Genomic DNA, 26480 nt, shown 5'->3' on the forward strand with positions numbered 1-26480 from the left:
CTGGAAAGACTGCAATTATTTCTTAAACCTACATTGAAGCTTCTTCCCATGATAATCCTTCAAATTATGTAATTAAGTGATTTAAAGCGCCCAGACTGGTTTCAGTGTATTATAATGTAGTACATTTATCAAATGATAGAGGGAATTTCCAGTAGAGCAGGTTATTCTCCCTTAGCCTAACAACAGAGGATTATGAAAAACAAAACATCATAGATAAAAATTGGCTGTGAGGAAAGTTCTCTTACACATTTACATTAGGAATAAACTGGAAATGCATAAAAGCTACAAAATGGAGCCTAAGGGCAAGTAAGCAATTTTATTCACTCCCCCACAAGTTAATTTTTCTGGGTTTATTCATTTATTATCTTTAATAGATATTTATGACCTATAACTCAAGGCATTTTTGAATTAAGAAGTCAAGTACCAAAGATTTTTAAATGTGTAGTTATAAATCCTGCTGCAATAAAACAAAATCCAAATGCAGAATATTGAGAACTAGCTCCTTGGTTAGTGCTTTGCACATTTAAAAGATCATTATCTCTGGAAAAGAGAGAGATTGCTTTTTTCCTTTAGGTGGAACAAAGCAGTTGCCCTTGACCCTAGACAGGGATGGAGAATTTAGGGGACACTGGTATAGTTGTGTTCCTGGTTATCACGGGTACAAAAAGAGCTCTCTCTTCCTGCTGATAACCAGGGGGAGGCAAGAGGCCTCAGAGAGTCACGTGGAGCCTGGGGAAGATGCTGTCAGAAGAGCTGCATCTCAGGGCAACCAGAATTAATCTTACCATTCCCTTGACCAGATCACTATACGAGGCTGGTCAGAAGCAGCGTCATGAAGAGTATTCATGAATTTGCTAAAAAAGTAGCCTCTGTGCTGGCCTAGCACCTTGTTTTTTGTTTGTCCTTTTTTTCCTTGTGTAAGGAATTGAATTGGACTAATAGGAAAAATTATTTCCATTAGAAATCTACATATTCATGTCAAAGGTTTTCTCTAAAAGTCTGAATGTCTGAAAAATATTTGCAAAAATTGTAATCACTGTTTAGCTCCTTAAATACTGGTAAATCAACAGACGGATGTTAATTTGCATTTATGTTCAAGATTAGATGGATTTGGGAGTCCTACTTCCATCCCTGCTGCCATTTGGAAATGACAATATCATGCTTACTGCCTTTAATTCTAGTTATTGTCATATTTCGCGTCTCATGATCTCCGGGAAAAGCTAGAGTGTCTCTCCCCATGCGCCAGCTATTGGTTACAGAGCTTGGTTTCATAATTTCATAATCACTGCACTGTCCATAGTAAATTACGGGAAATTACAGAGAACTAATCAATGTAAGGCATATGAAACCTATATTAGCCTAATAATAATTTAAAATTATTAGCCCCATAAAAACTAATTTTAAAATAATCAAGGAAGACTGTGTAAAATGACTGAAATCCCATTTTAATTAGCAATTTTGTTAATTTTCCTGATTATAAAAAGTTGGAGAATTTCAATACTTTATCTAAAAAATGAAAATGTTAGTTAAGTAAGTTTGTTGGGCTTTTTTTAAGATTTTATTTATTTATTTGAGAGAGAGAGAGTGAGAGCATGCGAGTGGGAGGAGGAGCAGAGGGAGAGAGAGAATCTCAAGCAGATTCCACGCTGAGTGTGGAGCCTGATGCAGGGCTCGATCTCACGACCCTGAGATCATGACCCTGAGAAATCAAGAGTCAGATGCTTGACCAACTGAGCTACTCAGACACCCCTAAGTGAGATTTTAGATCATTCTAGACCAGGCCCAGAGCACTTCCTGGAAGATGGTAGGCAGTCAAATATATTTAACTGTTGGATGAGGTGAGGGGTTAAAAGAGCATTTTATACCTTTTAATCAAACACACTGAAATTTAATTGATGCTGCTAGAATAACAAGAGTTCATTTTTACATGTTGCAAATTTAGAAATTGAGATTATTTAAACAGGAGTTAGGATGAAGTTTACTTTTACTTTATGTTTTAAAAAAAAAAAGTTTCCTAAGAAAGTGAACAAAGTAAGCAAGCTTGCTGAGATGTTGTATCTATGAGAGACGGTAAATCATTTTCAAGCAAGTTCCTCCCATCCCCTTGCCACATCTGTTGAGAGCTCAGTCTGTAGGTGTGTTAGTTTTCTACTGCAGTTCTCTAACAAATTAGTATCAACTTAGTGGCTTAAAACAAGACCAATTTCTCTTACAATTCTGTTAGAAGCCTGACATGAATCTCACTGGGTTAATATCAAGGTGTCCATGGGGCTGCATTCTTTTCTGGAGGCTCTGAAGGAGAATCGGAGACTTTTATTTCCTTAACCTTTTGCAGTTTCTAGAAGCCATCTCCATTCCTTAACTCAATTCATGGCTCCCTTCCTCTATGTTCAAAACCGGCAACGTTGTATCTCTCTGACTCCCTCTTTCTTACCACAGCTGGGTAAAATTCTCAGGTTTTAAGGATTTACGTGATTACATGGAGCCCACCCAGGTAATCCAGGAAAATCTCCCCATCACAAGACCCTTACCGTGAATCCTATCTGCAAAGTCCTTTTTGTCACATGTGATAACGTATTCACAGGTTCTGGGAACTGAGATGTAGATCTCTTTGGCGGCCATCTGTGTACATGGGGAGAGGTAGCGTTCAGTTCACAGGACTATGAGCCAGCATCAGAAGATACTGATGGAGACTGACTTATTTTTTTTTAAATTGGTGTATAATAATTCATATTTATTAATGAAGGCAATTATCAACTTCCTTTATTTATTTATTTATTTATTTATTTATTTATTTATTTGAGAGAGAGCATATGAGAGGGGTTAGGGTCAGAGGGAGAAGCAGACTCCCTGCCAAGCAGGGAGCCTGATGTGGGACTCGATCCAGGGACTCCAGGATCATGACCTGAGCCGAAGTCAGTCGCTTAACCAACTGAGCCACCCAGGCGCCCCATCAACTTCCTTTAAATGAAACTTTCACTAATTGTTTGAAATGTTTTTATATACATACAGTTTTTTAAATAATTTAATGATTGTTTAATGGTAAGTTATTGTTTAATAGTAATAATTCCACTGCCTTCCACAAGTCTATGTATTTCACATAATTTAATTATATAACAATATAGCTTTATATACATGAACTATCTTATATTCTGTTTTCACCCAATTCTTAGATATACTTCTATACAAATAGGCCATATTTTATTAAGTTTTACTCCTGATGTTAGAGATTTATGTGTTTACAGTTTCTTACTAATGTAGATAATGCTTCACTGAACATTGACTTATTTATACAGCTGTTTTTGCTTTTATTGGGTAAGGAAAAAATTCCTTTGAAAGAAATTTACAGGGTAAGAATATATGACTATCTTCAGGTTGTCTACACATCCCCCTCTTCTTATTTGTTTATAGAACCATAATTTTGTTCAGGTATTGACTATATAAGAAGCAAGTGCCATTGTTGGGATTATGGGTTTGTGGTCTGGGGTGTCTTGGGTGTTCAGGGATGTTGACTTCAATTTGAGATATATGACCTAAGGACAAACATCCAAATAAGTGTGGGCCTCAAGAGAGACCTTGGCTTCAATGAAAATGTACTGTGAGCAACAAATGCAAGCCTCATATGTAATTTTAAATTTTCCAGTAGTGACATTTTCTAACATGTAAAAAAAAAAGGGGGGGGGGAGCGATGCTGATTTTAATAGTATATTTTATTTGATACAATATATCAAAAATCTTAACATTTCATTATATAATCATTATATATTCCAACATCTCAATTTGTTCCGGCCACATTTCAAGTGCTTCATAGTCGTGCACAATTAGAAAGATGAATTTAGGAGCCAGTTATAAAGTCAGCACCTTTCTTTGCTTGTAAATGTGAACCTGTGTTTGGCTTGTTTCCGGGGATTTTTTTTTTTTTTGCTGTTGTGAGTAACACTGTAATGAACAGTCATATATAGAACTCCTGGTGCAGGCCTTGAGGATGGCATATTCGCAGGCTTAGGATGGCTGGCAGGTAGTAGGTGAAATGGTGCTCACTTTATTCTCCAAGGTGGTTGCTCCAGGCCACATGCCAGCTAGTGGTGTGGAAAGAGTCCTTATTGCTCCTCCCCGACACAAACATTTGGAAAAGTCTCATTTATTCATTTTGTCAAGCTAGTGGGTGTAAAATTGTTTCTCATTTCCTCACAATTTGCATTTTTCTGATTATTAATGAGCTTGAAGACCTTTTCAGAAGTATAGGAACCTTCATTTTTTTCCTCTTCTATAGATTTCTATAGAAATCACAAATATTTATTCATTCAAATATAAATATACTTACATATGATATATGTCATATATTAATATATGTATCACATTATATATTTATTCACAAATATTTTTTGAGCGCTGTCTATTAAGTATTGGTCTAGGTATTGGGAATATACTCGTGGGAGGGAAAATAGTCCCAAATCTTGCCTTCCAGGAGTTTATATTCTAGTGTGTGTATATGGTGAAGAGGGAGAGACAAAAACAATTTTAAAAAGTGAAGCAGCATATGTCAAGTGTTGTTAGCAAACCTTGGTTTAAGTCCGGCTCAGCCATTTTATGTCAAGGCTTAACTTGGCTTCCGCAATTGTAAAAAAGGAGATGGTAATAATACTATCTTCATTGTTTATTCAGTGCATATGAAGAACTTGACACAGCCCTGGCAAATTGTAAGGACTCAGAAAATGCTAGTAATAAGTATCATTTCCCCCTTTTTTCCTTCTCCTTTTTCTCTGTAATTTCTTCTCAGAACTTCTGAAGTTTAAGATTAAATATGTTTTGGTTTGTTGAGGTGTTGGCTTTCGTCAGGGTGTCAGCCTATTGATCCTTTCTGTGACACGACAGATGACCTTAGCTAATTTTGAGATGTGTTTTTGAGATTTCAAGCGTCTTAAATCCCAAGAACCAAGAGCCTGAGAACGTGTACTTTTTAAAAAGCTACATCATGTCAAATGCCAAAAATGTGGGAAAATCTGTAGGAATGCCTTGTATTCATTCATGGCTGTGTCCTGTGAATGTAAATTTTGCCTGAATTAATCATCTCAATCTAACAACCAATTTACTGTAAACCATGCGCAAAGTACTATATAGAGGAGATGCATGTGACCTTGTTAATCTTTGGAACAATTATTTGTCCCTCTTTCTTAGATCATGATGTTGAAAATGATCTTCAATCAGACATCAGTTGAGCACTGCAAGACTCACACTGAAAAGCTGAAAGAATGCAACTTCTTCTTAATAGCTGTTCGCCTGGCTTCACTGAACCAGATCTTGGATCCCTGGGTTTATCTGCTGCTAAGAAAGATCCTTCTTCGAAAGTTTTGTCAGGTAGCAAATGCTGTCTCCAGCTGCTCTAATGATGGACAGAAAGGGCAGCCTATCTCATTATCCAATGAAATAATACAGACAGGAGCATGAAAGAGAACACCTAATCAACTTGCATGTTCACAGCTTTTGGCAACAAGTAGCCATAAACCTTACTGTGAATTTAGGCATCTCTGGCATGCCGCTGTTTATGCATTGGAGGAGAATTTTGATATAAGGCTAAATGGTCTCAGAAGCGTAGATAAGCCTCCATGTGCCCAAAGTATTGAAACACAAACAAAGGAAAATATATTATTAACAGTCTAGTGTTTGGGGGTCTCTGCCATTTGTAGCTGAATATGTGATTATTTATGAGATGAAAACATTTTTTTTTATAAATGATCTTGGTCTGTGATGGGGATGGAGTGGGGAAAGTTAATATTCCAGTATACCAAGTACACGGGAGATTGAATCCATAGATCATCAGAGATAGGCAAAAATTTGTTTTTGTTCAAAGACCTGGGTCTTCTGTGTTCTCTTTCTTTCTCTCCATGTCACTCTTTTCCCCTTATATTTTTTAAAAAGTTGCATTAGGATAAAAAAACATATAATGTATCCATAATATTCAGTGGTATTGATGTAAATATTGCTCAATGCATAAATTATCTGTTGAACTTACAAAGTTTAAGTTTTGGTTGTGTCGGTAATTAGGTTTACTCATTATCTAAATAAGAGACAAATGCATTTATTTGAAATATGACAGGATTTGTGACTATCCAAATTACTATATGTTATTCTTTTTGAATACATTTTTAATTCCTAAGAGCCGGATAAGATTCATGAATCTGATCTTGAGAGTCAGTAGAGTGATTTTTCAAAATACTATTTAAGAACTGATTTGAGAACTAAATATAGGTACTGTGGTTAATTATCTTCCCTGATCGTTCCACCAAAAGTATTCTCTAGTCTTTTGGATATTTAAATGTTAACTCCGATTTCAGGACCAATAAATATTTTGAAAGTTCCATAAAGACTTTCCATAGTTCGGCCTATTTATGGAATAAGAAAATTAATAGTATTGAACCCTCATAACACTTTCTCTGTTCTCCCTTCAAAGTAGCTCTATATCTAAATATTTATTATTAATTTGCTTTTCTTATACTCTACATGTGTACAAACCTTGATAGCTAAGCTTGATATCTTTATGGCACAAGTAGATTACTACACTAAGTTTTGAGAGTTGCACTTAAAAAAAAAAAAGAAAACCTCCCCAACAAACATAGCAATCTTTTAAGTGAGACCTACACAAAATGCTCTTTGTATCCTTCAGAGCATTCATTTTGCAAACTCATTAACCTTTCTCATGAAGATTTTAATTTACATCTTACCTTATTGCATTCCTAGTTTTAAAAAAATTGAGATTTATTTTATATTTCTTTATAGTAACTACTTTTTTCCCCTGTGTTTAGTAGGCATTTGAGGAATAATTGATTTTCATAGGTCCGATCTAGTAGATTAATATATAAACCATCCTATAGGGGTCAGTCAGGAATAATCAATTTTTATTATTATTATGAATAACCATGTCAAACTGAGTGGATAAACAAGATCTGCTAAGAGTGCTTATGTAATTCATGATGGTTCCACTAGCCTACATTTTAGAAAAAATGATGATATATAACATAATACTAAAACCCTGATACAAAATCTCTCTATGCTATAGAATTGGATTATCCCACAGGTCACCTATGAAGAATTAGACAAAGCTACCTCCTTTTCCAGGAAAAGAAAAAGTGCACTTAGAATAAGTACTGACCTTACAACAAAGAGGCTTTACTTCTTGAATGTTCCTCTGGTCCCAAGTCATAATCAGATTGACACACACACAGTATGGATTTAAGTGGTACGAGTGTGATTGGGTTATCCTTCCCAGCACCTAGCACAACACTTGAAATGTAGGAAGAGTTCAGTATTTATTCAATGAACGAATGAATGAATGAATGGCTGCCAAAACCGAGTGTGCATCGGTGAGGTGCCTGCCATAGGATTGAAGGGCTACCTGCCCTTATAGTCCATCAAACTGATAAGGTGAATGATTGCTGCTTATTTAAGTACAGAAATATGAATTTATCTTCAAATGTGTAGTAGCGTATTGCTGTACAACAAAGTGCTTTATCTGTATTAATAATTTAAGAGACTGATACTTCCAAATGGTAATGGAGATTACTGTCAAAGAAATACCACTTTTCATCCAAGCACAGAAATACATAAAGACAAAACAGCCTGAAACTTATCCTTAAGTACAAAATAAATTTCTGCCCAGGGATACATGGCAGGAGTGGATACATGGCAGTTTTTCAACAAGGTTGAAAGGGAAGTGGAGAAGGAAAAATTACGTAAACGGCATGTGTTTTTTTTTACCCAGGTAGCCATTGGTTCGTCCAGGGAAAACCTGGTAAGAAATATAAGTCCCAAATGATTTCAGCGTTTGGATGATAGTTGAAGTTAGATTTCAGAGATGTTGTGCAGAGGCCCTAGATGTGATCAGGAAGTGGACACTGAAGTCACTGCAGAAGAATCTGTGTTTCCAAGTTTAAGTTTAGGCCTTTAAATTCATTCTCATATACTTTGTTTATCTACATATATGTCTGAGCAGGAAAAGAAGATGTGCACATAAATTATGACGATTCTTAACCTGACAGTATTGGTTAAAAAATAGAGGCCTAGGAAACCACATGGGAAGAAGTGAGTGAGTACAATGTAGAAATTAAGGTAGAATCAGCTATTGTAAATTGTACATAACAGTGCTGATTTTCTAAATGATGAATTTATGCAGCTAAGCTGTGTCATAGAAGAGAAGGATGACATGCAATCCTATAAGAATATTTTACTTTTCAAATAAAATCGGTGCAGCAGATATCTCAAAACTATTTTAAATGGAAGAAACAAAATATGTTATCTTAAGTTTTACCAAAATTTGCCTAATGCTGTATACCAAGATATTTTAACAAATTTATTAGATGTGTTTAATCATGGCAGATTTAAATGACTATGAATCAAAAAGTGCACATCTATTTCTACTTAACACTTCTTATCATATAAAAGATCTCTCAACTGTGTTATAGAATAAAATTGTGGAAGCTCGTGTAAAAGTTAACTGCAAGAGACCCTGGGACCGGGGCTGGCATTGAGTAATGGACCAACTAGAAACTCTGAAGACAAAACAGTATTTTTCAAAGGTGGTCAGTCTGTGGCAATATTCTAATAATAGATTTTCAAGTGAATTAGACCTTTTATTCATTGATACTTCTTATATATCTGTTGGCGTTGAGTACTAATTTGTGACTAGTTTCAATCGTCCTGTGTCAACAATCACTTAATGGTTCTTTTGTATTGGGATTAAATCAGAGACAGAAAGTAGAAAAATTTTTATCATTGAAATTTTAAGCACATACATTCCTGCTTATTTTTTAATACTTTAACCCCAAAATCTTCTCTCGAAATAAACAGGATACCGGAAGATGAGGGACACAGAAAGACTGCAGAGTATTTATTCCTATGAACATACTAAAAGCTTAATGTGGAAAAATTAAAATTTCTATGATTTACCCATGTGAAAAGTTAGACCATCACCGATGCCAAATCTTCAGAGATGTTGTTTATTGCTGGTTCTGTGCTCGCATGTGTCTCAAAATCTGCTAGAATTGAAGTTTAAATAAATGTGCAGAATTGTGCACATAATTGAAATTATATCATTTTAAAAATGAAGACTATTTAATACTGTGGCTACGTCCAGAGGACTGCTATCTGAGTTGCAATAAAATTCTGATAAGAGGTGGCATACATCTGTGATGTTTTCTAACATAGGTTTTGATAGAGCCAATTCACAAAATTTGAAAATCAACCTAAAACTCACATGCACATTTGTTAAAGAGCTGTATCAGTTCAGTATTCTGAGACAACGAACTGGTGGTGATTATATATGAAGCATGAAACAGAATTAGGGAAAATGTTAAAATTAAAACTCCATTATATTGGCATCATTTATATAAATACTGATTTCCTAAGAAAGTTCATATTCGGGCGCCTGGGTGGCTCAGTTGTTTAAGCGACTGCCTTCGGCTCAGGTCATGATCCTGGAGTCCCTGGATCGAGTCCCGCATCGGGCTCCCTGCTCGGCAGGGAGTCTGCTTCTCCCTCTGACCCTCCCGACCCTCCCCCCTCTCATGTGCTCTCTCAGTCTCTCTCTCTCAAATAAATAAATAAAATCTTTAAAAAAAAAAAAAAAAAAAAGAAAGTTCATATTCAGCTGACTTACTCCCACCCAAAAGGTTTCAATTTTATTAGGAATTTGTATCTATAGTTATTGAGGAAAATCTTTTACATGTCTTCTTCCTTGAATGCCTTTTTTGGATTGAGTCCACCTTGAATAAAACTGAAGTAAAAAGGATAGTGCAGAGTGACCTTGTTCTTAAAGTGACAAAGGGAAAACTGAGACTGTGCTTCTCTCAGAAAGACTTTAACAAGTCGTCTAGAATTAATGAATTTTTTTTTTAACGAGGAGATTGACAATTCATGTTAAAGTCAGATGGAAAGATATCTTAAAAGCATGCTACTTAAAATTTTCTTTCTCACTTGTCCCTGTTCTCTACTCTTCTAAAGAACAAAAGAGCAAAGAATTTTTATTTTATATGTTCTCTATTTTATAATTCCTAAAATGAGGACTTTATTTAAAAGTTTATAATTTATACAAGTTGAATTGTAAACCATTACATGATGATACCATAAGCTGAGTACATTTTGATTCTCTGGAAAAACAATTCACTCAGATATACACCATATTCATTTATATATCACTCATTTGCTTTATTGAGAATCAGAATTCTTTCATTTTCAGAGGTTTTAAATCAATCAGTTTAATATTATCAACAACCTAAATATTTACTGGATTACATATTTCTTCATTAGGAACGAGACTGTGACCCCAAGCCCCTTGCCTCCAACCTGTTTATTCATTTTCTCAACAGAGAGAAAGTAACATAAATATTTACTGTTGGTGAAACTGGAATTAGAGAACAGCTTCATATTTCTAGCATGCTATGCCTTAATATATGAAACAGAACCAAGTCTGTTTTTTTAGTAAGTCTGCTTTGATGGAACAATTTTATTATGGGAGTAAAGATAGGAAGGAAAGAGATCATCATGAGGAACAAAATCAGACTTTTCAAGCTTTTTGAGCATTTTGGAGATGATTCCACCTCTAAAGTTATTTTCAAAAGTGCAGCTCTTACATTCTTTTGTCAATTGCTTTAGAAACAGAGTATTTTAGCCTCTTAATTAAAGTGAATCAGATATCTAGACAGAAGGTAGCCAATCAGCAAATTTCAATAGTCATTTGAAAATAGTCTCTTCATGTATTTTCTGTTTGTGTGGAAGTCAAAGCAGTAATGTTAAACAGAGAAAAATGCATATGACTTACTGATACACTCCAGTGTTCTTTCAACTTTTGAAAAGGTACTATGTGAAGTAGGCAAGGGGACGGGGTGTAGAGAACATAAAGAAAGACATGGAGGGCACCTTGTACATTTCCAACTTGTTAAAATTCTTCATCCTTTTAGGCCATGCCACAGAATCAGAGAGGAAGGGACCACATTTATCTTTATACATGTGAGTGTCAGTAGGACAAAGCAAGGAGTGGCCAGTATTCTTTTCTCTAAGAGCAGGTGTTAAGTTCACTCAAGTCATCACTGACTACTAAATTCTTTTCCTTCCATATATATATGGAATTTGTATGAAATATTTTACTTTCTCCCTCTTCTTTTACCAAATGTTTATGTACAAGTAGTGTAAAGCTGAACATTTCTTTACACAAACAAGTTAAAAATAGGCACAGATTATCTTCATTCATTTACAGTAAATGAGTGTAAGTACTATTTATGTGGTATATTTAAGTAAGAACTGAAATCATTGGCACTTTAACCAATAATGTAAAGCTCAGCATAGAAAGCGTATGTTTCTCCATCTTTCCTATTCAGCCTCCTATCCCTACACACTTGGTTAAGTGGGAAGGTATACTTTTGTCATCTCTGTGTAAAGTTTTTTTGGAGTTATCCTAAGCATAGTTAAACACATCTTCCAGTATATTTTAAAGGTTGGTCTTCAGGATTGTGGAGGCAAAGAGTAAAAGAGACTTTGAAAACTACATCAAAATTTTGATGGCATTCAAGTCATAGCTAGTCTGTGTATTTAATAAATGTTTGTTTCTCATGTTGTGTTTGTCAATGGAAAATAAAGTTGAATGTTCTGAAATGTTCCTGTCTTTTTTTCCTGATGTCAGGAATATTTTATTTATAAATGTGTTAAATATTTTGCTGAAATCCTATTTGACACGCTTTGTCAAATAACAGCACAATGTAGGAATATTTTATTTATAAATGTGTTAAATATTTTGCTGAAATCCTATTTGACACGCTTTGTCAAATAACAGCACAATGTAATATGCAACAGCATTATGCTATCTGGATGATTACACAGTTTTGTTTTACATTCCATAATTGTGTACAGTACAAATTATCACTGATTTGCTGTAGATCTGAGGTGCCCTTTTCCCATTTTCAACATGATATCTATTCATGTTATAATCCCAGATTTTTTGTTTTTAATACAAAAGCACATTTATAAATTATTCTCAATTTAGTTAATCCTCTCTTTTGTGGGTTCTAGTGTAATCTATAGACAGCCAACCAAGGCATTGTCCTTGCTTATAGTCAGACCCTTTGATAGATTTGTACCGGGTTATTGGTGTGAGATGATTACTGGCAGAGACACATTTTGGGCTGCTCCAATACCCTGTTCTATGTGTTCATTCAGGACAATCTACCTCTTCCTTCTTTAGTGAAGGGAGATGTTCTGTAGAATATAAGCTGCTAAGCCAAGCTTAATAAAAGTAGCACATCAGGCTTGCCCTTCTTCCTCCTAAGAAAAGGTATTTAGGGAGAGCTCTGACAATGCCTTCTCCCATGGGGTCCTAGGCTCGCAACCAGCTTTTATGGTCTTAGAGTCTGTGCTCTGTAACATCAGGTAAACATCATGGTGGTACCTTCTGGTAGACCAGAAATACCACTAGGAAGTTGTTGAACCTATATGCTATAAAATAGGACACTGCGGGGCGCCTGGGTGGCTCAGTCAGTTAAGCGTCTGCCTTCAGCTCAGGTCGTCATCCTGGAATCCCAGGATCAAGCCCCGCATTGGGCTCCCTGCTCCGTGGGAAGCCTGCTTCTCCCTCTCCCCCCCCCCCCCCCCCGCTTGTGTTCCCTCTCTCACTGTCTCTCTCTCTCTGTCAAATAAATAAATAAAATCTTTAAAAAAAAAAATAGGACACTGCTCAGTTTCAGGTCCTTGGAGGACATGGGTTCAGACATCCTTAGATATTCTTGGGGGGTTGTTGTGCTCACCCATACCAGTTTTGGGCAAATCCAGTTTGGAGGTTGGGTACTCAGAATCCAAGCCAGTCCCCTGGGCTTGTTCTTTCCTTCAACATGTATTTGTTGCTGTACCTATTATGTGCCAAGCATTGTGGTAGGTGTTAAGACACAAGGATTTTTTTCTAAAAAATCAGCTTTCAATGAATGTATAATCTGGTCGGGAAGAGGAAATAATTTGATCAGAGCTGCTATTAGAGTAAGCATACAGGGGAGGTGACGCTAAAGTAGGAAACCATTTCCTGTAGAAGATGAGAGTTAACCTGCATTTTGGAGAAAGGAATGGATGGTAGTTGGGAAGGGGAGGGCATTTTGGGATACTTTTTCACTTCATACTGTCCCAAATTATCATTTCCAAGGCATTCAAGCTAACTAACTTCTAGGGGCCCTGTGAGAAGTATAGGTCTAAATAGAGCATATATCTGTAACCTCTCAGGATGGGCCAAAGTGGCATGGCCTTGGGGCAGGATTTCTCCTCAGCCCCTCGGCATATTGAGCCAAATAATTCTTTGTTATGGGGGCTGTCCTGTGCATTGTAGGCTGTTTAACAGTATCCCTGGCCCCTACCCACTAGATGAGAGTCATACTTCCCTAGCAGAGACGATCAGAAAAATGTTCCCAGCCATTGCCAAATATACTATGGGGGACCTAACTTCTCGCAATTGAGAATCCCTGCCTTAGGGCAAGGGCCATGGCCATCACGAAGGTGCTATATGTGTCTGAGGGCTTGCAGAACAAGGCCATCTGTGGGATCTTGGATCTGAGAGGCACCATTCTGGCATTTCCTGAAGGGGCAGGCACTAGAATGCCAGTTTGTGTCTACTGCACAAAAATGTGGCGTTACCACTACAACAATGCCCGGATCATCACGGGCCCTGATCCACTTCTGTAATCACATAAACCTATTCACAAATGAGGAGGTCCAGTTTCTTAGAAAGTATCACCTTTCTATTGATGTCTCCAATCTCTATTTTGTTTTTGATAAGAGGCCGTGGGGTTATATGTCTCTCAAAGGGATATCTAAAGGGAATGAGTTCATTTCTCCCAAGACGTTTGAAAATCTTTTAATTCCTCTTAAGTTCACATTTCCAGACAGGTGCCTTAGGAGGAGAGAACTAACTTACCAAACTCTGTCTTTTGTGGGATTTTGGCATATTTGGTCAGTGTCACAGAGCTGTAGCAGCTTTATTTAATCTGAAAGATGATTTTTATCAAAGAGCTATTCCAACTCTGGGCAAATGTCTCTTTATTGGCCTGTGTTTTTCTGAGCTCATGCCAGTGGGCAAATGTCTCTTTATTGGCCTGTGTTTTCCTGAGCTCATGCCAGTGGGCCAGTACCTCAAGTATACAGAGCTATCACCACACATTTTGAAGACAAAGTTCAACTCACGATCTCTGTAACTAACACTTAAACCTCTGGTTTGTATGGAATGGGAAGCTAGAAAACTTAAACCCCAAATCTGACCCAAAAAAGTTAGAACAACAATACTCATTGATCTACTGTAAATTTCTGAGGCCAAGTAAGAAACATCTATGGATAATCAGTGTTTATGCCTAATATTCTTATGCAGTTTTTAAAAGAAGGCTTTGAATATAATATACAAGGTTGTTTGAATTTGACTTTGACAAGAACATAGGAAGAACATAATTCTGAAACAATTACCACCAATGGGGGTCTTTTCAAATTAGATTTAACTAGAACATACCTGATAGAACACTGACTTTTAATCACTTTGGGGTCAGAGCCCCCTCTGGTAATCAGATGAAAGGTATGGATCTCCTCCTCACAAAGAGCACAGACAATTTTTACACAGCGTCAGAGACTGTACCGCCCTCCTGAGTTCTGTCTGTGGCCGCCTTGGAAATTTATGGACACAGGTTAGGAATTCTCACTGTGAGAGTCTTTATGATTCAAGGAACCTCACGGCTTTCCATGTTTGGTTAGAAAGCTAAAATCTAAAACTGGAGTTAAGTCAACAGAATTACTTCCCTGTGAATGCCAAAATTCCCTGATATCTCATTATATGCCCGTCATAGTAAAGCAACATAGTCAGGGATAGAATTTTTAAAAGAGGAGCTGCAATCGTTTAAAAAAAAAATTGCCATCACACGGGTAAAAGAAAATAACACAATCCCAACCAGAAGAGGGGCAGCATAGGCTACTCACAAAAAACAGGTCGAAAGTGAGAGTACTATTTTTTTTTTTAAATACAAGTAATTCAGTGATGCATTTGCCTTACAACAAAGAGCTTGTTTCAGTTTTCCCTTGTGCTGACCCAACGAAAGATTTAAAATGAAGCTATTTAAAAGTCAATAAAAAAATTACCCAGCCTGAAAAATACAATGTCCCAATACAAAAAATCTAAATGGTTAGGATTTAACTTTCTGTTACTTTCTGTTAAATAACTTTGCTGTGTTACATGTGTATATGGATACATACACATTTACACTTCTGCATGTTCTTTGCATTGCAATTTAGAAGGAAGGCAGCAAGGATGACCTTATTGATTGATCCTTTCAGTGAGAATGCAAGGCATACACTTACAGATCTTCTTACAAATGTAAAATTAATGACGCTTTACGCCAACACTTAAAGCTATTAGTAAAATGCTGTATTGATGTTTATAGTTTGTGTTTCTCTACAGGGAAAAGTCTAGAGCAATTAATGACGTTTATCTTTGCATTTTTCTAGCCTTATTGAGGAAGATGGAAATGAGATCTTAAAGCACTGAAGTATTTGTCTATTGGAAACAACTCTTTGATACCAAACCATCCTACATTCTGGATGTGTGTACATGAATTGGGACAGCTATATGAGGTGTGCATAAAATTGCAAGTTGGTTTTCATGAATCAGTGGTTTGGAGTCTTCTCCCTTAGAAGATCCATAAAAAGCCATTTTTAGAAGAAAAGCTATTTGTATTTTTTTCTTTTTTTTATTATGTTATGTTAATCACCATACAACATCATTAGTTTTTGATGTAGTGTTCCACGATTCATTGTTTGCATATAACACCCAGTACTCCATGCAGTAGGTGCCCTTTTTAATACCCATCACCAGGCTAACCCATCCCCCCACCCCCTTCCCCTCTAGAACCCTCAGTTTGTTTCTCAGAGTCCATAGTCTCTCATGGTTCATCTCCCCCTCCTATTCCCCCCCTTCATTTTTCCCTTCCTGCTATCTTCTTCTTCTTCTTCTTCTTCTTCTTTTTTTTTTTTTAACATATAATGTATTATTTGTTTCAGAGGTACAGGTCTGTGATTCAACAATCCTACCCAATTCACAGCGTTCACCATAGCACATACCCTCCCCAGTGTCCATCACCCAGCCATCCCATCCCTCCCACCCCCCACCACTCCAGGAAACCTCAGTTTGTTTCCTGAGATTAAGAATTCCTCATATCAATGAGGTCATATGATACATGCGTTTCTCTGATTGACTTATTTCGCTCAGCATAATACCCTCCAGTTCCATCCACATCGTTGCAAATGGCAAGATTTCATTCCTTTCGATGGCTGCATAATATTCCATTGTAAATATATACCACATCTTCTTTATCCATTCATCTGTTGATGGACATCTTGGCTCTTTCCATAGTTTGGCTATTGTGGACATTGCTGCTATAAACATCGGGGTGCACATACCCCTTCGGATCCCTACATTTGTATCTTTGGGGTAAATACCCAGTAGTGCAATTGCTGGGTCATAGGGTAGCTCTATTTTCAACTTTTTGAGGAACTTCCATGCTGTTTTCCAGAGTGGCTGCACCAGCTTGCATTCCCACCAACAGTGTAGGAGGGTTCCCCTTTCTCTGCATCCCCACCAACATCTGTTTCCTGACTTGTTAATTTTAGCCATTCTGACTGGTGTGAGGAGGTATCTCATTGAGGTTTTGATTTGGATTTCCCTGATGCCAAGTGATGTTGAGCACCTTTTCTGTGTCTGTTGGCCATTTGGATGTCTTCTTTGGAAAAATGTCTGTTCATGTCTTCTGCCCATTTCTTGATTGGATTATTTGTTCTTTGGGTGTTGAATTTGATAAGTTCTTCATAGATTTTGGATACTAGCCCTTTATCTGATATGTCATTTGCAAATATCTTCTCCCATTCTGTCGGTTGTCTTTTGGTTTTGTTGACTGTTTCCTTTGCTTTGCAAAAGCTTTTTATCTTGATGAGGTCCCAATAGTTCATTTTTGCCCTTGCTTCCCTTGCCTTTGGCGATGTTTCTAGGAAGAAGTTGCTGTGGCTGAGGTCGAAGAGGTTGCTGCCTGTGTTCTCCTTTAGGATTTTGATGGACTCCTGTCTCACACTGAGGTCTTTCAACCATTTGGAGTCTATTTTTGTGTGTGGTGTAAGGAAATGGTCCAGTTTCATTCTTCTGCATGTGGCTGTCCAATTTTCCCAACACCATTTGTTGAAGAGACTGTCCTTTTTCCATTGGACATTCTTTCCTGCTTTGTCAAAGATTAGTTGACCATAGAGTTCAGGGTCCATTTCTGGATTCTCTATTCTGTTCCATTGATCTATGTGTCTGTCTTTGTGCCAGTACCATACTGTCTTGATGACAGCTTTGCAATAGAGCTGGAAGTCCGGAATTGTGATGCCACCAGCTTTGCTTTCCTTTTTCAACATTCCTCTGGCTATTTGGGGTCTTCTTATTTACTTCTTTATTTTTGGCTCAGTAAATATCACAAAGATTAAGTCATGTAGATTTTCATACACTTGGGCTTATCAGTGGTGTGTATGTGTCTGTGTGTCTGTGTCTGTATCCGTGAAGTCCATTATATCTCAAATGTGTATTCCTTTTTAAAAATTTTTTATTGTTTTTAATTTTAATTCCAGTGTAGTTAACATATAGTGTTAGTTTCCTGTGTACAATGTAGTGATTCAACACTTCCACATATTACTCAGTGCTCATGTCAGTATACTCTTTAATCCCCATCATCTGTTTCACCCATCCCCCCACAACCTCCCCTCTGGTCACCATCAGTTTGTCCTCTATAGTTAAGAGTCTGTTTCTTGATTTGTCTCTCTTCTTTTTTTCTTTTGTTTTTGTTTTCATCTGTTTTGTTTCCACATAAGGTGTTTGCCTTTCTCTGACTGACTTATTTTACTTAGCATTATACTCTCTAGCTCCACCCATATTGTTGCAAATGGCAAGATTTCATTCTTTTTTATGGCTGAGTAATATTCCATTGTATATATAGACCACATCCTCTTTATCCATTCATCTGTCGATGGACACTTGGGCTGCTTCTATAATTAGGCTATTGTAAATAATGTTGCAATAAACATGACAGTGCATATATCCTTCTGAATTCGTGTTTTGTATTCTTTGGGTAAATATCTAGTAGTGGAATTATTGGATCATATGGTAATTCTATTTTTAATTTTTTGAGGAACCTCCATACTGTTTCCCATAGTGACTGTACCAGTTTACATTCCCACTAATGGTGCACGAGGGTTCCTTTTTTTCCATATCCTCCCCAACACTTGTTTTTTATGTTGTTGATTTTAGCTATTTTGACAGGAGTGAAGTGGTATCTCATTGTAGTTTTGATTTGTCTTTTTCTTTTTTTATTAATTTTTTTTTGAATTTATTTGCGAGAGAGAGAATGAGAGACAGAGAGCATGAGAGGGAGGAGGGTCAGAGGGAGAAGCAGACTCCCTGCTGAGCAGGGAGCCCGATGTGGGACTTGATCCCGGGACTCCAGGATCATGACCTGAGCCGAAGGCAGTCGCTTAACCAACTGAGCCACCCAGGCGCCCTTTGATTTGTCTTTTTCTGATGATGAGAGACATTGAGCATCCTTTCATGTGTCTGTTGGCCATCTTTAGGTCTTCTTTGGAGAAATGTCTGTTCATGTCTTCTGCCCATTTTTTCAACTGGATTATTTGGGTTTGGGGTGTTGAAATGTGTGTTTCTTTTCTTAAATACATTTTATTTTTTAATCACAATACTATGTGCATCCCTTTAAAAGGTCAGATAGTGTAAAAAGACTCTGTTCTCAGTCTAGCCCACCCCCTAGCACTCTGCTTCACAGAAGTCACTTTCAGCTTTTTTTTCAACATTTCTTCTAGCATATATGACCATATTTCTAAATGACGTACTTGTGTTGTTGTCTCTTGCTTCATCAACTTTAGACATTGTATGTTGATTTATTTTGCTGGATTTAGCTCTCTCCTCACCCATTTTCCCATTATAGTTATAACACAAATTTTATTAAATCAGTATTCAGTGTTTGCATTTTTCTGACAATGCAGATATCCCTCATTGCTGAGTCATAGTACTGCAGTCATGTTTCCTTTCTGGGACACATTTTTCTTTTTTCTAGAGTTAAGAACTTATCGAGTTAAACTTGCTTATTAGCTTTCTTTGTGCCCCAAACTAAACCTTAAAGTTTTCCAAGTGCCCAAGCCTATCTGATCATCTTTACCCCCTTTGGAATCCTGGATTTCTTGCCATTGACCCTTTTGCCTCTTTTTTTTATTAGATACCAAATTTTCTAGATCCTATGTCTGGAATTATTTCTTGAATTATTCACTCATTTTGAACACACCTGCTTTAAAATGGGCTTTTTAATAGAAAAGAAATAGAATCAAACTCCTAGAAAAGAGAATGGTCTTAAGTAAACATAAACACTAATAATAATGGTGATAATAACAATAGTGGTAAAGATCATTTTATGAGCAACTATACTTTACATATGTCATCACGTTCTCATGTCAACACCACAAGGCAGGTGTTACTGTCACCACTCTCCAGATGAAAAGGCTGGGGCTCAGGGAGGATAAATCACTCCACCAAGTCCACCGAGCCAGTGAGAAGTGAAGCTGGGGTTCTCACCTGCTTTCAGGTTAGAATATATTTGGCCCATGATCCCTGAGCAAAGAATTACTACTGTGATTATTTTCTGAAGCTTCAAGTTTATCTTTGAGGGTTCCACGAAAGCCCCACGAAAGAAAGGTTTTGACTATCGTGCTGCCTGGGCATTTTCAAACAGCCACAGACAATCTTGGGCAGAAGTAGGGAGGCAGCTTCTCCAACAGTACTGATTAGGGTCAGCTAACAAGATTCTTAGCAAAAATCCGAACGTCCCTATGCCCGACCTGGGCATGTGCACAAGCCTGCAAACATTCTGACCCTTCCTTATGAGAGATGGATTTGCTCCTGCAGCGGAGGGAGTATCAGCTGCCTGGTCGATGGTTGCACAGAAAGGCTGCCTTTGCACTTCCCTCCAGGCCTGTGGGTTTTGCGGAATGCCAGTTTATCACGATGTAAGTTACTAAGTATACATCGATGCAAGTTACTAAGTATACATCTCTTTCAGCCCCGCTGTCTTTTGTTTCTTTTTTGTTGTGGTTTTTTCCTTCCACACTTCCTCTCCTGCTTATAAGGTAACTCAGGAGCAGCCTTACTGAGAAGCTTCCTAATTACAGGGGGCCTCCTGGAAGACTATGTACAATTCAAGACGGAAGAGAGGGAGAACAGGCCTTTGTCAGGAGTTAAACCCTTCTGTTTATCATCTCCCCTGCTTAATTTTGAGGTGTGCTCAAACTTCTTCCTGCAAAATATAGTGCAGTTCCAGAGTGGAGAATATTTTGTCTTTAAGAACGAGAAAAACTGCCCCCTGTTTTTGAGTCTTTCTTCCCTTGTTGCTAGCAGGCGAAAGCTATTTGGTATATCTGACATTTTATTCATTCACCAATATTCTCTTCAACTAGCTGCCCTGATTTCCACAGAGCTGGTCAGACTGATTAGAAAGGGTGCAGAATATTTTGCTCAAAAGAATAAAATCTTGGCATCTCCAAAACTTGAATTCTGTTATCAGGAAATGGATTCAAGTGGCAACCCACCAAGAGCTGTATAATTTGAAAAATCGATACATCTTACAGTTTATCTTTGGTCTAATTTTGCATGTTATCTCTACTATTTCAACATAATTACAGTAGTCAAAAATTCTCAGGCATCTCAGGGATCAATTAACATTTATTCAGAATAGGCTCAACCCAATTACATGTAAATCTTTACTTAATTTTTTTTTTTTTACTAATTGGTTAATTAAACCAAATCAAATGAATCAATGCTTAGGGCAAATGTTTGAAGGGTAAATTCCCATTTGTCTGCCGTCTTCTGTGTAATTTGCTTGAGAAATGGAGCTTGGAGATTTTCATATGGTTTGTTATTAATAATATAATTTTAAAAATAAGGTAGTAATTTATGGACCTCATTTCATGATAGTAAGTTTTAATATGAGAATACATTTAGAAAAAATTAAAATAACAATGAATAATTACATACATTACTTAAAGTTCCTTAATGGGGAACACCATTCTCCATTTCATTGGATGAAGAATGATCCTGTCAAACTTAGGGGATCTTTCTCAATTGCCCAAGACAACCATTTGGAAAGGATAGAGGGATATTCTTGAAGAAAGGCAAGAGACAACTAAGATGTCAGCTAGATAAGTAAGATCTTTCAGGAGATGAGTATCCTGTGGGGCACCTGGGTGGCTCAGTGTGTTATGCATCCGACTCTTGGTTTCTGCTCAGGTCATGATTTTATGCGTCACGAGATTGAATCCGGCATTTGGCTCCACATTCAGTAGGGAGTCTGCTTGAGGATTCTCTCCCTCTGCCACCATTTGCACATGTGTGCTTTCTCTCTCTCTCTAAATAAGTAAGTAAATAAATAAATCTTAAAAAAAAAGATAAGTATTGTGGTCAGATTACCAGTAAGTTTATGAAAGTATGTGTTTTGGGGGCACCTGGTTGGCTCAGTCAGTTAAGTGTCTGCTTTAGGTTCAGGTCATGATCCAAGGGTCCTGGGATCAAGTCCCACATGGGGCGCCTTGCTCAGCGGGGAGCCTACTTCTTCCTCTACCTGCTTCTCCCCCTGCCTGCCACTCCCCCTGCTTGTGCTCTCTCTCTGACAAATAAATAAATAAAATCTTTGAGAAAAAAAAAAAAGGAAAGAAAGTATGTGTTTTGGAGTCAGACCTGGGATCAAACTTTGGTTTAATACCTGTGGAACTTGAAAGTAATTCCTTAAACTCTTTATGATCTTTGAATATGAAGAATTGGGATTTTTGCACTTACTTTATAAGGTAGCTATGAGGATTAAATATGTAAATATTCCAGAAGAGTGATGGGTACAATAAATATGTAGGGGGTATTGTTATTGGTGTTGTATTAGTAGTGATAATAGTAGCCACAGTGGCAATGTCAATTGCTTGAGGAATCCATAAACCATATTGGTAAAGTGGCAAAAGACACCCTGATCCCTGTACTCATTCTTTAATATTATGTTGGGAGACCCGAGCATACAGCATTGTGTTTGAGAGGATGGGAATCAAAAAAAAGACTACGTTTGGTGGCACAGCCTAGTTCTGTTAAGTTGTTAGTAGACTGACCTTAATCAAATTAACTTAACCTTTTGAGGTCCCTGGGTGGCTGAGTTGGTTAAGTGTCTGACTCTTGATTTTGGCTCAGGTCATGATCTCAGGGTGGGATGGAGCCCTGAGTCAGCCTCCACACTTGGCGGGGAGTCTGCTTGAGGATTCTCTCTCCCTCTCCCTCTGCCCTTCCCCTTGCTTTCTCTCTCTCGCTCTCTAAAATAAATAAATACATCTAAAAAAATTAACCTTTCTAAACCTTAGTTCTTTAGCTATAAATGAAGATAATAATCTTATCTAAAGTTAACACATTTTTCAAATATTTAATGAAATGTTTCATGCAAATGCTTACCTAGTGCCTGACACATTAATAAGACTCAATAAATGGTTATTATGTTATTAGAAATTATTGTCATTAATATTAAAAGGAAGCTCAGAAGACTTAAGTCGACTCAGTTTCTAACTGAGGCTGAATGCCCTTACAAGCATACAAATTTTATCCGATCTTCTCAAGACTTAGGGTGAGAAAATAAGGATGTGGGTCAACTTCATAGGAAGAGGAAGAACTTATAAGAAACAGCAAAATAAAGAAATTTAAGTTTTCTTTATGGCTTAGTGTATGTCTTTGTGAGATAAGGAAATGGTTCCAGTAGCACAGAAGAGGTTTTGTGGTTGACTTATTTATTTATTCTCCAGTGTTACTGAGATAAAATGGTCATAGAACATTGTATTCATTTAAGCTGTATAACATAATGACCTGATATATGTATATATTGCAAACTGATCTCTACAAGTCTAGTTCACATCCATCAGCTCACATACTTACATTTTTTCTTATAATAAGAACTTTTAAGATTTACTCCCTTAGCAACTTTCAAATATACAATACAATATTGTTAAGTATAGTCATCATGCTGCACATTACATTCCCAGAACTTAGTTATCTTATAACTAGAAGTTTGTACCTTTTGACCATTTTTACCTATTTCCTCCACACACAGCCCTGCCCCCCACCTCTTACGACTACCAGTCTATTATCTGTTTTATGAGTTTGGTATTTTCAGATTCTGCATATACATAGAGTCTTTGTCTTTATTTATTTTACTTAGTATAATGTTTGCAAGGTGCATCCATGTTGTTGCAAGTGGCAAGATTTATTTCTTTTCATGGACGAATAAACTCCATCCCATTATATGTATGGAAAGAACACTTAGATTGTTTCCATGTCTTGGCTATTGTAAATAATGCTGCCATGAACATGGGGGGCAGATATCTCTTCTTGTTTCCTTCAGATATATACCCAGAAGTGGAATTGCTGGATCATATGGTAGTCCCATTTTTAATTTTTTGAGGAATCCAGAAGAGGTATTTTGAAAAGTCCCTATGATAATGTCTTCAAGTGAAATCCAGGAAAAATAAATAATAAGGCATACAAGCAGAAAAGTTAATCTCAGCACAGTAGTTCTTGTCCGAAAAGCAAAAAATAGGATCTGGTCAAATCAGTGAATGCTTTCTTACCACTATTTAATGTAGATTAGTGTAACATATGTCTGCCACCTCAATTTCCTGATCTATTAAGGACCTTGGGGGTAATAATTTCTAGTTTATAAGGTAACTGTAAATATTAGATACTGTAGGCAAACCACTTGGTATTGTTGTTTTTAAAAATAAAAGTCATTTTACTGGCAAAAATGGATTTATTTGGGAATAGCAAAGAATTGCAATTCAGGGCAAGCAAACTATGGCAAAAACCATAGGCTAGTCCATCTCCATCAAAGGAAGTGAATGTTATTTTATGGAGAAGGAGGAAGTTGGGAGGGGTTTCTTTGAACAAAACTCCATTGGAGAAAGGTAAGAGTTCAGGGTGATGATAGTTTCTCATTATCTGAGTTGCTGGGGTAGTCAATTCTTGTAGGAGATGCATTGCACATCTTTTCCTGTTGGGGCCTGTGACTGATGATTCTTTCCTGTTGACCTCTCTTCTGTTGGCATCTGTAATTGACAATTCTTGACCTTGAATGGTATGGCATGAGAGTTCCCCTTTCTGGCCTTCCTACTCCATTATAGTGTGGAGTATAATGGAGTGGATATTCCATTATAGTATCAATTTTCACAGTATACATGCCATGTTCCATCATCATCATCATCATCATCATTTAAATACAAAATCCTCATAAATTTCTCAAGGTCCAGACAGAACAATATTTTATTTCTGGGTAACTTCAGGTCATTTGTTTTTCTCTAGCTATAAAGTCAGTAGAAAATAGAACTGCCAGAGAATTTTTGGACTGTGATGCATTGGGAAAAACACACAATAAAAAAAAAAGACATTAAATCAGTTTAAATTAGGATGGAGGTGTTCTCTTTCCTCTTAGTACTTGGATTGAGAACAATAACAACTTGGTCATTAGTACCATTACTTCTCTGGTGATGAGTATATCTCCAAGAAAGAAATGAGGATCAGATTATTTATATTGGATTTTGATAGATTTTGATCACTGATTAAATGAATAATTTGCTGGATTTATTTTGTCATTGATGCATCTTTAATGAAACCCTACCATGTGGGTCTAGGTCTTGGGGAGCCTGATGTTTATCAGATTCCAGATTTAAGATTCTCTGATTCTTCAAAGTGACGTACCAATTTTCATTCATTACATTTAGGACTTTAATATTTTTCTCAAGCAGTGCAGAAGAACACAAAGACCAAAGGAAAATTCCTAATTTTCTACCACTCAAAGTAAACCACTGTAAATGTTTTGATTAATATCCTTTCAAAAATTTGTTTTTACAAGTTTCTCCTCAACCCTAGCTTCAACTAAGAATTATGGTGAGATTCTCTCAAATGTTTGAAGGAGTACCACATGAAATATGAAGTGATATGTCCTATAGGCTGGACTAAGATTTATGGGCAGTAGCTACAGAGAGAAGGATTTTTTGACCCAATGTAAAAAGAAGCAAAAGCAGTGATGCTTAAGGTGGAAAGGCCTATCTTAGAAAGTAAGGAGTTTCCTATGGCTGCAAATGTTCAGACAAATACTAGGGAACCACTAGGGGGTTTGCTGTAGAAGCAAGAACTACAAATATCTTTTGTTTGTTTGTTGCCTTTTTAAAAAAAGATTTTATTTATTTGACAGAGAGAGACACAGTGAGAGAGGGAACACAAGCAGGGGGAGTGGGAGAGGGAGAAGGAGGCTTTCCACGGAGCAGGGAGCCCGATGTGGGGCTCGATCCCAGGACCCTGGGATCATGACCTGAGCCAAAGGCAGATGCTTAACGACTGAGCCACCCAGGTGCCCCTACAAGTATCTTTTGAAAGTCTTCTTCCAACTCAAGGTTCTATGATTTTATGCATCAAACCAGTTGTAAATTGGCTACAGTATTTGAGATGGTATAAAAAGATGGCTGAATTTAGCTGTTGAACTTAGTGCCCTGCTTTAAACCCCTTTATATGTGGTTTATATTCTGTCTCATGTGAAACTGAATTGTTGTTGGATCTAATCTCAAAGCCAGCCTTCAAGGTCTCTATGTTCATCTTATCAGTTTATAACTTTTTTGGAAAACTCTGCTCAGAAAAACAGCAAAAATGTTATCAAAAAGAGCTACTGCAATTATTTTCCAATTAAATCAGAATATCTGGTGGCCTTTCATAGCAATGACTTTATTAGCTGGAGTATCTGATTGTCCTCACTGACTATAAAAGGCCATCAAGAATATGAATTTGGTCAAACTCAGCTTATTATCTATTCTCATCATGTTTTACCATGTATAAAGCATATATTTTAGGAGCATAATTCGTGCTGGCACGAATAATATTTATCAAGTTTTTGTACATTAACAACTCTATTTCATTTGTTTCATGACCAAGAGAAAAAAGAAATGTACTTTAAAATACAGAAACAAATGTTTCAGTAAATGTTTAAGGAGGCTTTTAAAATTTGAAATAACTCTAAGGAACAAATACCGTTACATAAATAGGGAGGGGTTGTGTATGGGTTTTTGTTCTGTTGTTTGTTTGTTTTCTTTATCAACAGTGGAATTATTCTTCAAGAAAGACTTTTTTTTTTTTTTTTTCATTTCACTGGGTGGGGCAAAATGAGTCATGTTTTCCAGTTAAATTAAGCCTAAAGGAAATATGCTACTGATTTATACAACATAATCCTTAAAAAGGTTAGAAATAGTTACCTCTCTTTTGAAGCACAGAATGAGACACTGACATGCTTGCTGGAAGTGTTGAAATTGTTGGCATCATTCATTGCTTTCTGAAGAAC

At 36.9% G+C, this 26480-nt stretch overlaps 1 protein-coding gene across 1 annotated transcript in view; it reads left to right on the plus strand.

Moving 5' to 3' along the window:
* PTGER3 (prostaglandin E receptor 3) overlaps window positions 1-26480 on the plus strand; it is a 105891-nt gene that overhangs the window by 26187 nt on the left and 53224 nt on the right. Inside the window, 1 exon segment of the mRNA XM_032426120.1 lies at window positions 5179-5358. Within this exon segment, the coding sequence (XP_032282011.1) occupies window positions 5179-5358 (180 nt within the window).

The sequence above is a fragment of the Phoca vitulina genome, unplaced genomic scaffold (assembly GCF_004348235.1).
Source record: "Phoca vitulina isolate PV1807 unplaced genomic scaffold, GSC_HSeal_1.0 scaffold2, whole genome shotgun sequence".
Taxonomy (NCBI): domain Eukaryota; kingdom Metazoa; phylum Chordata; class Mammalia; order Carnivora; family Phocidae; genus Phoca; species Phoca vitulina.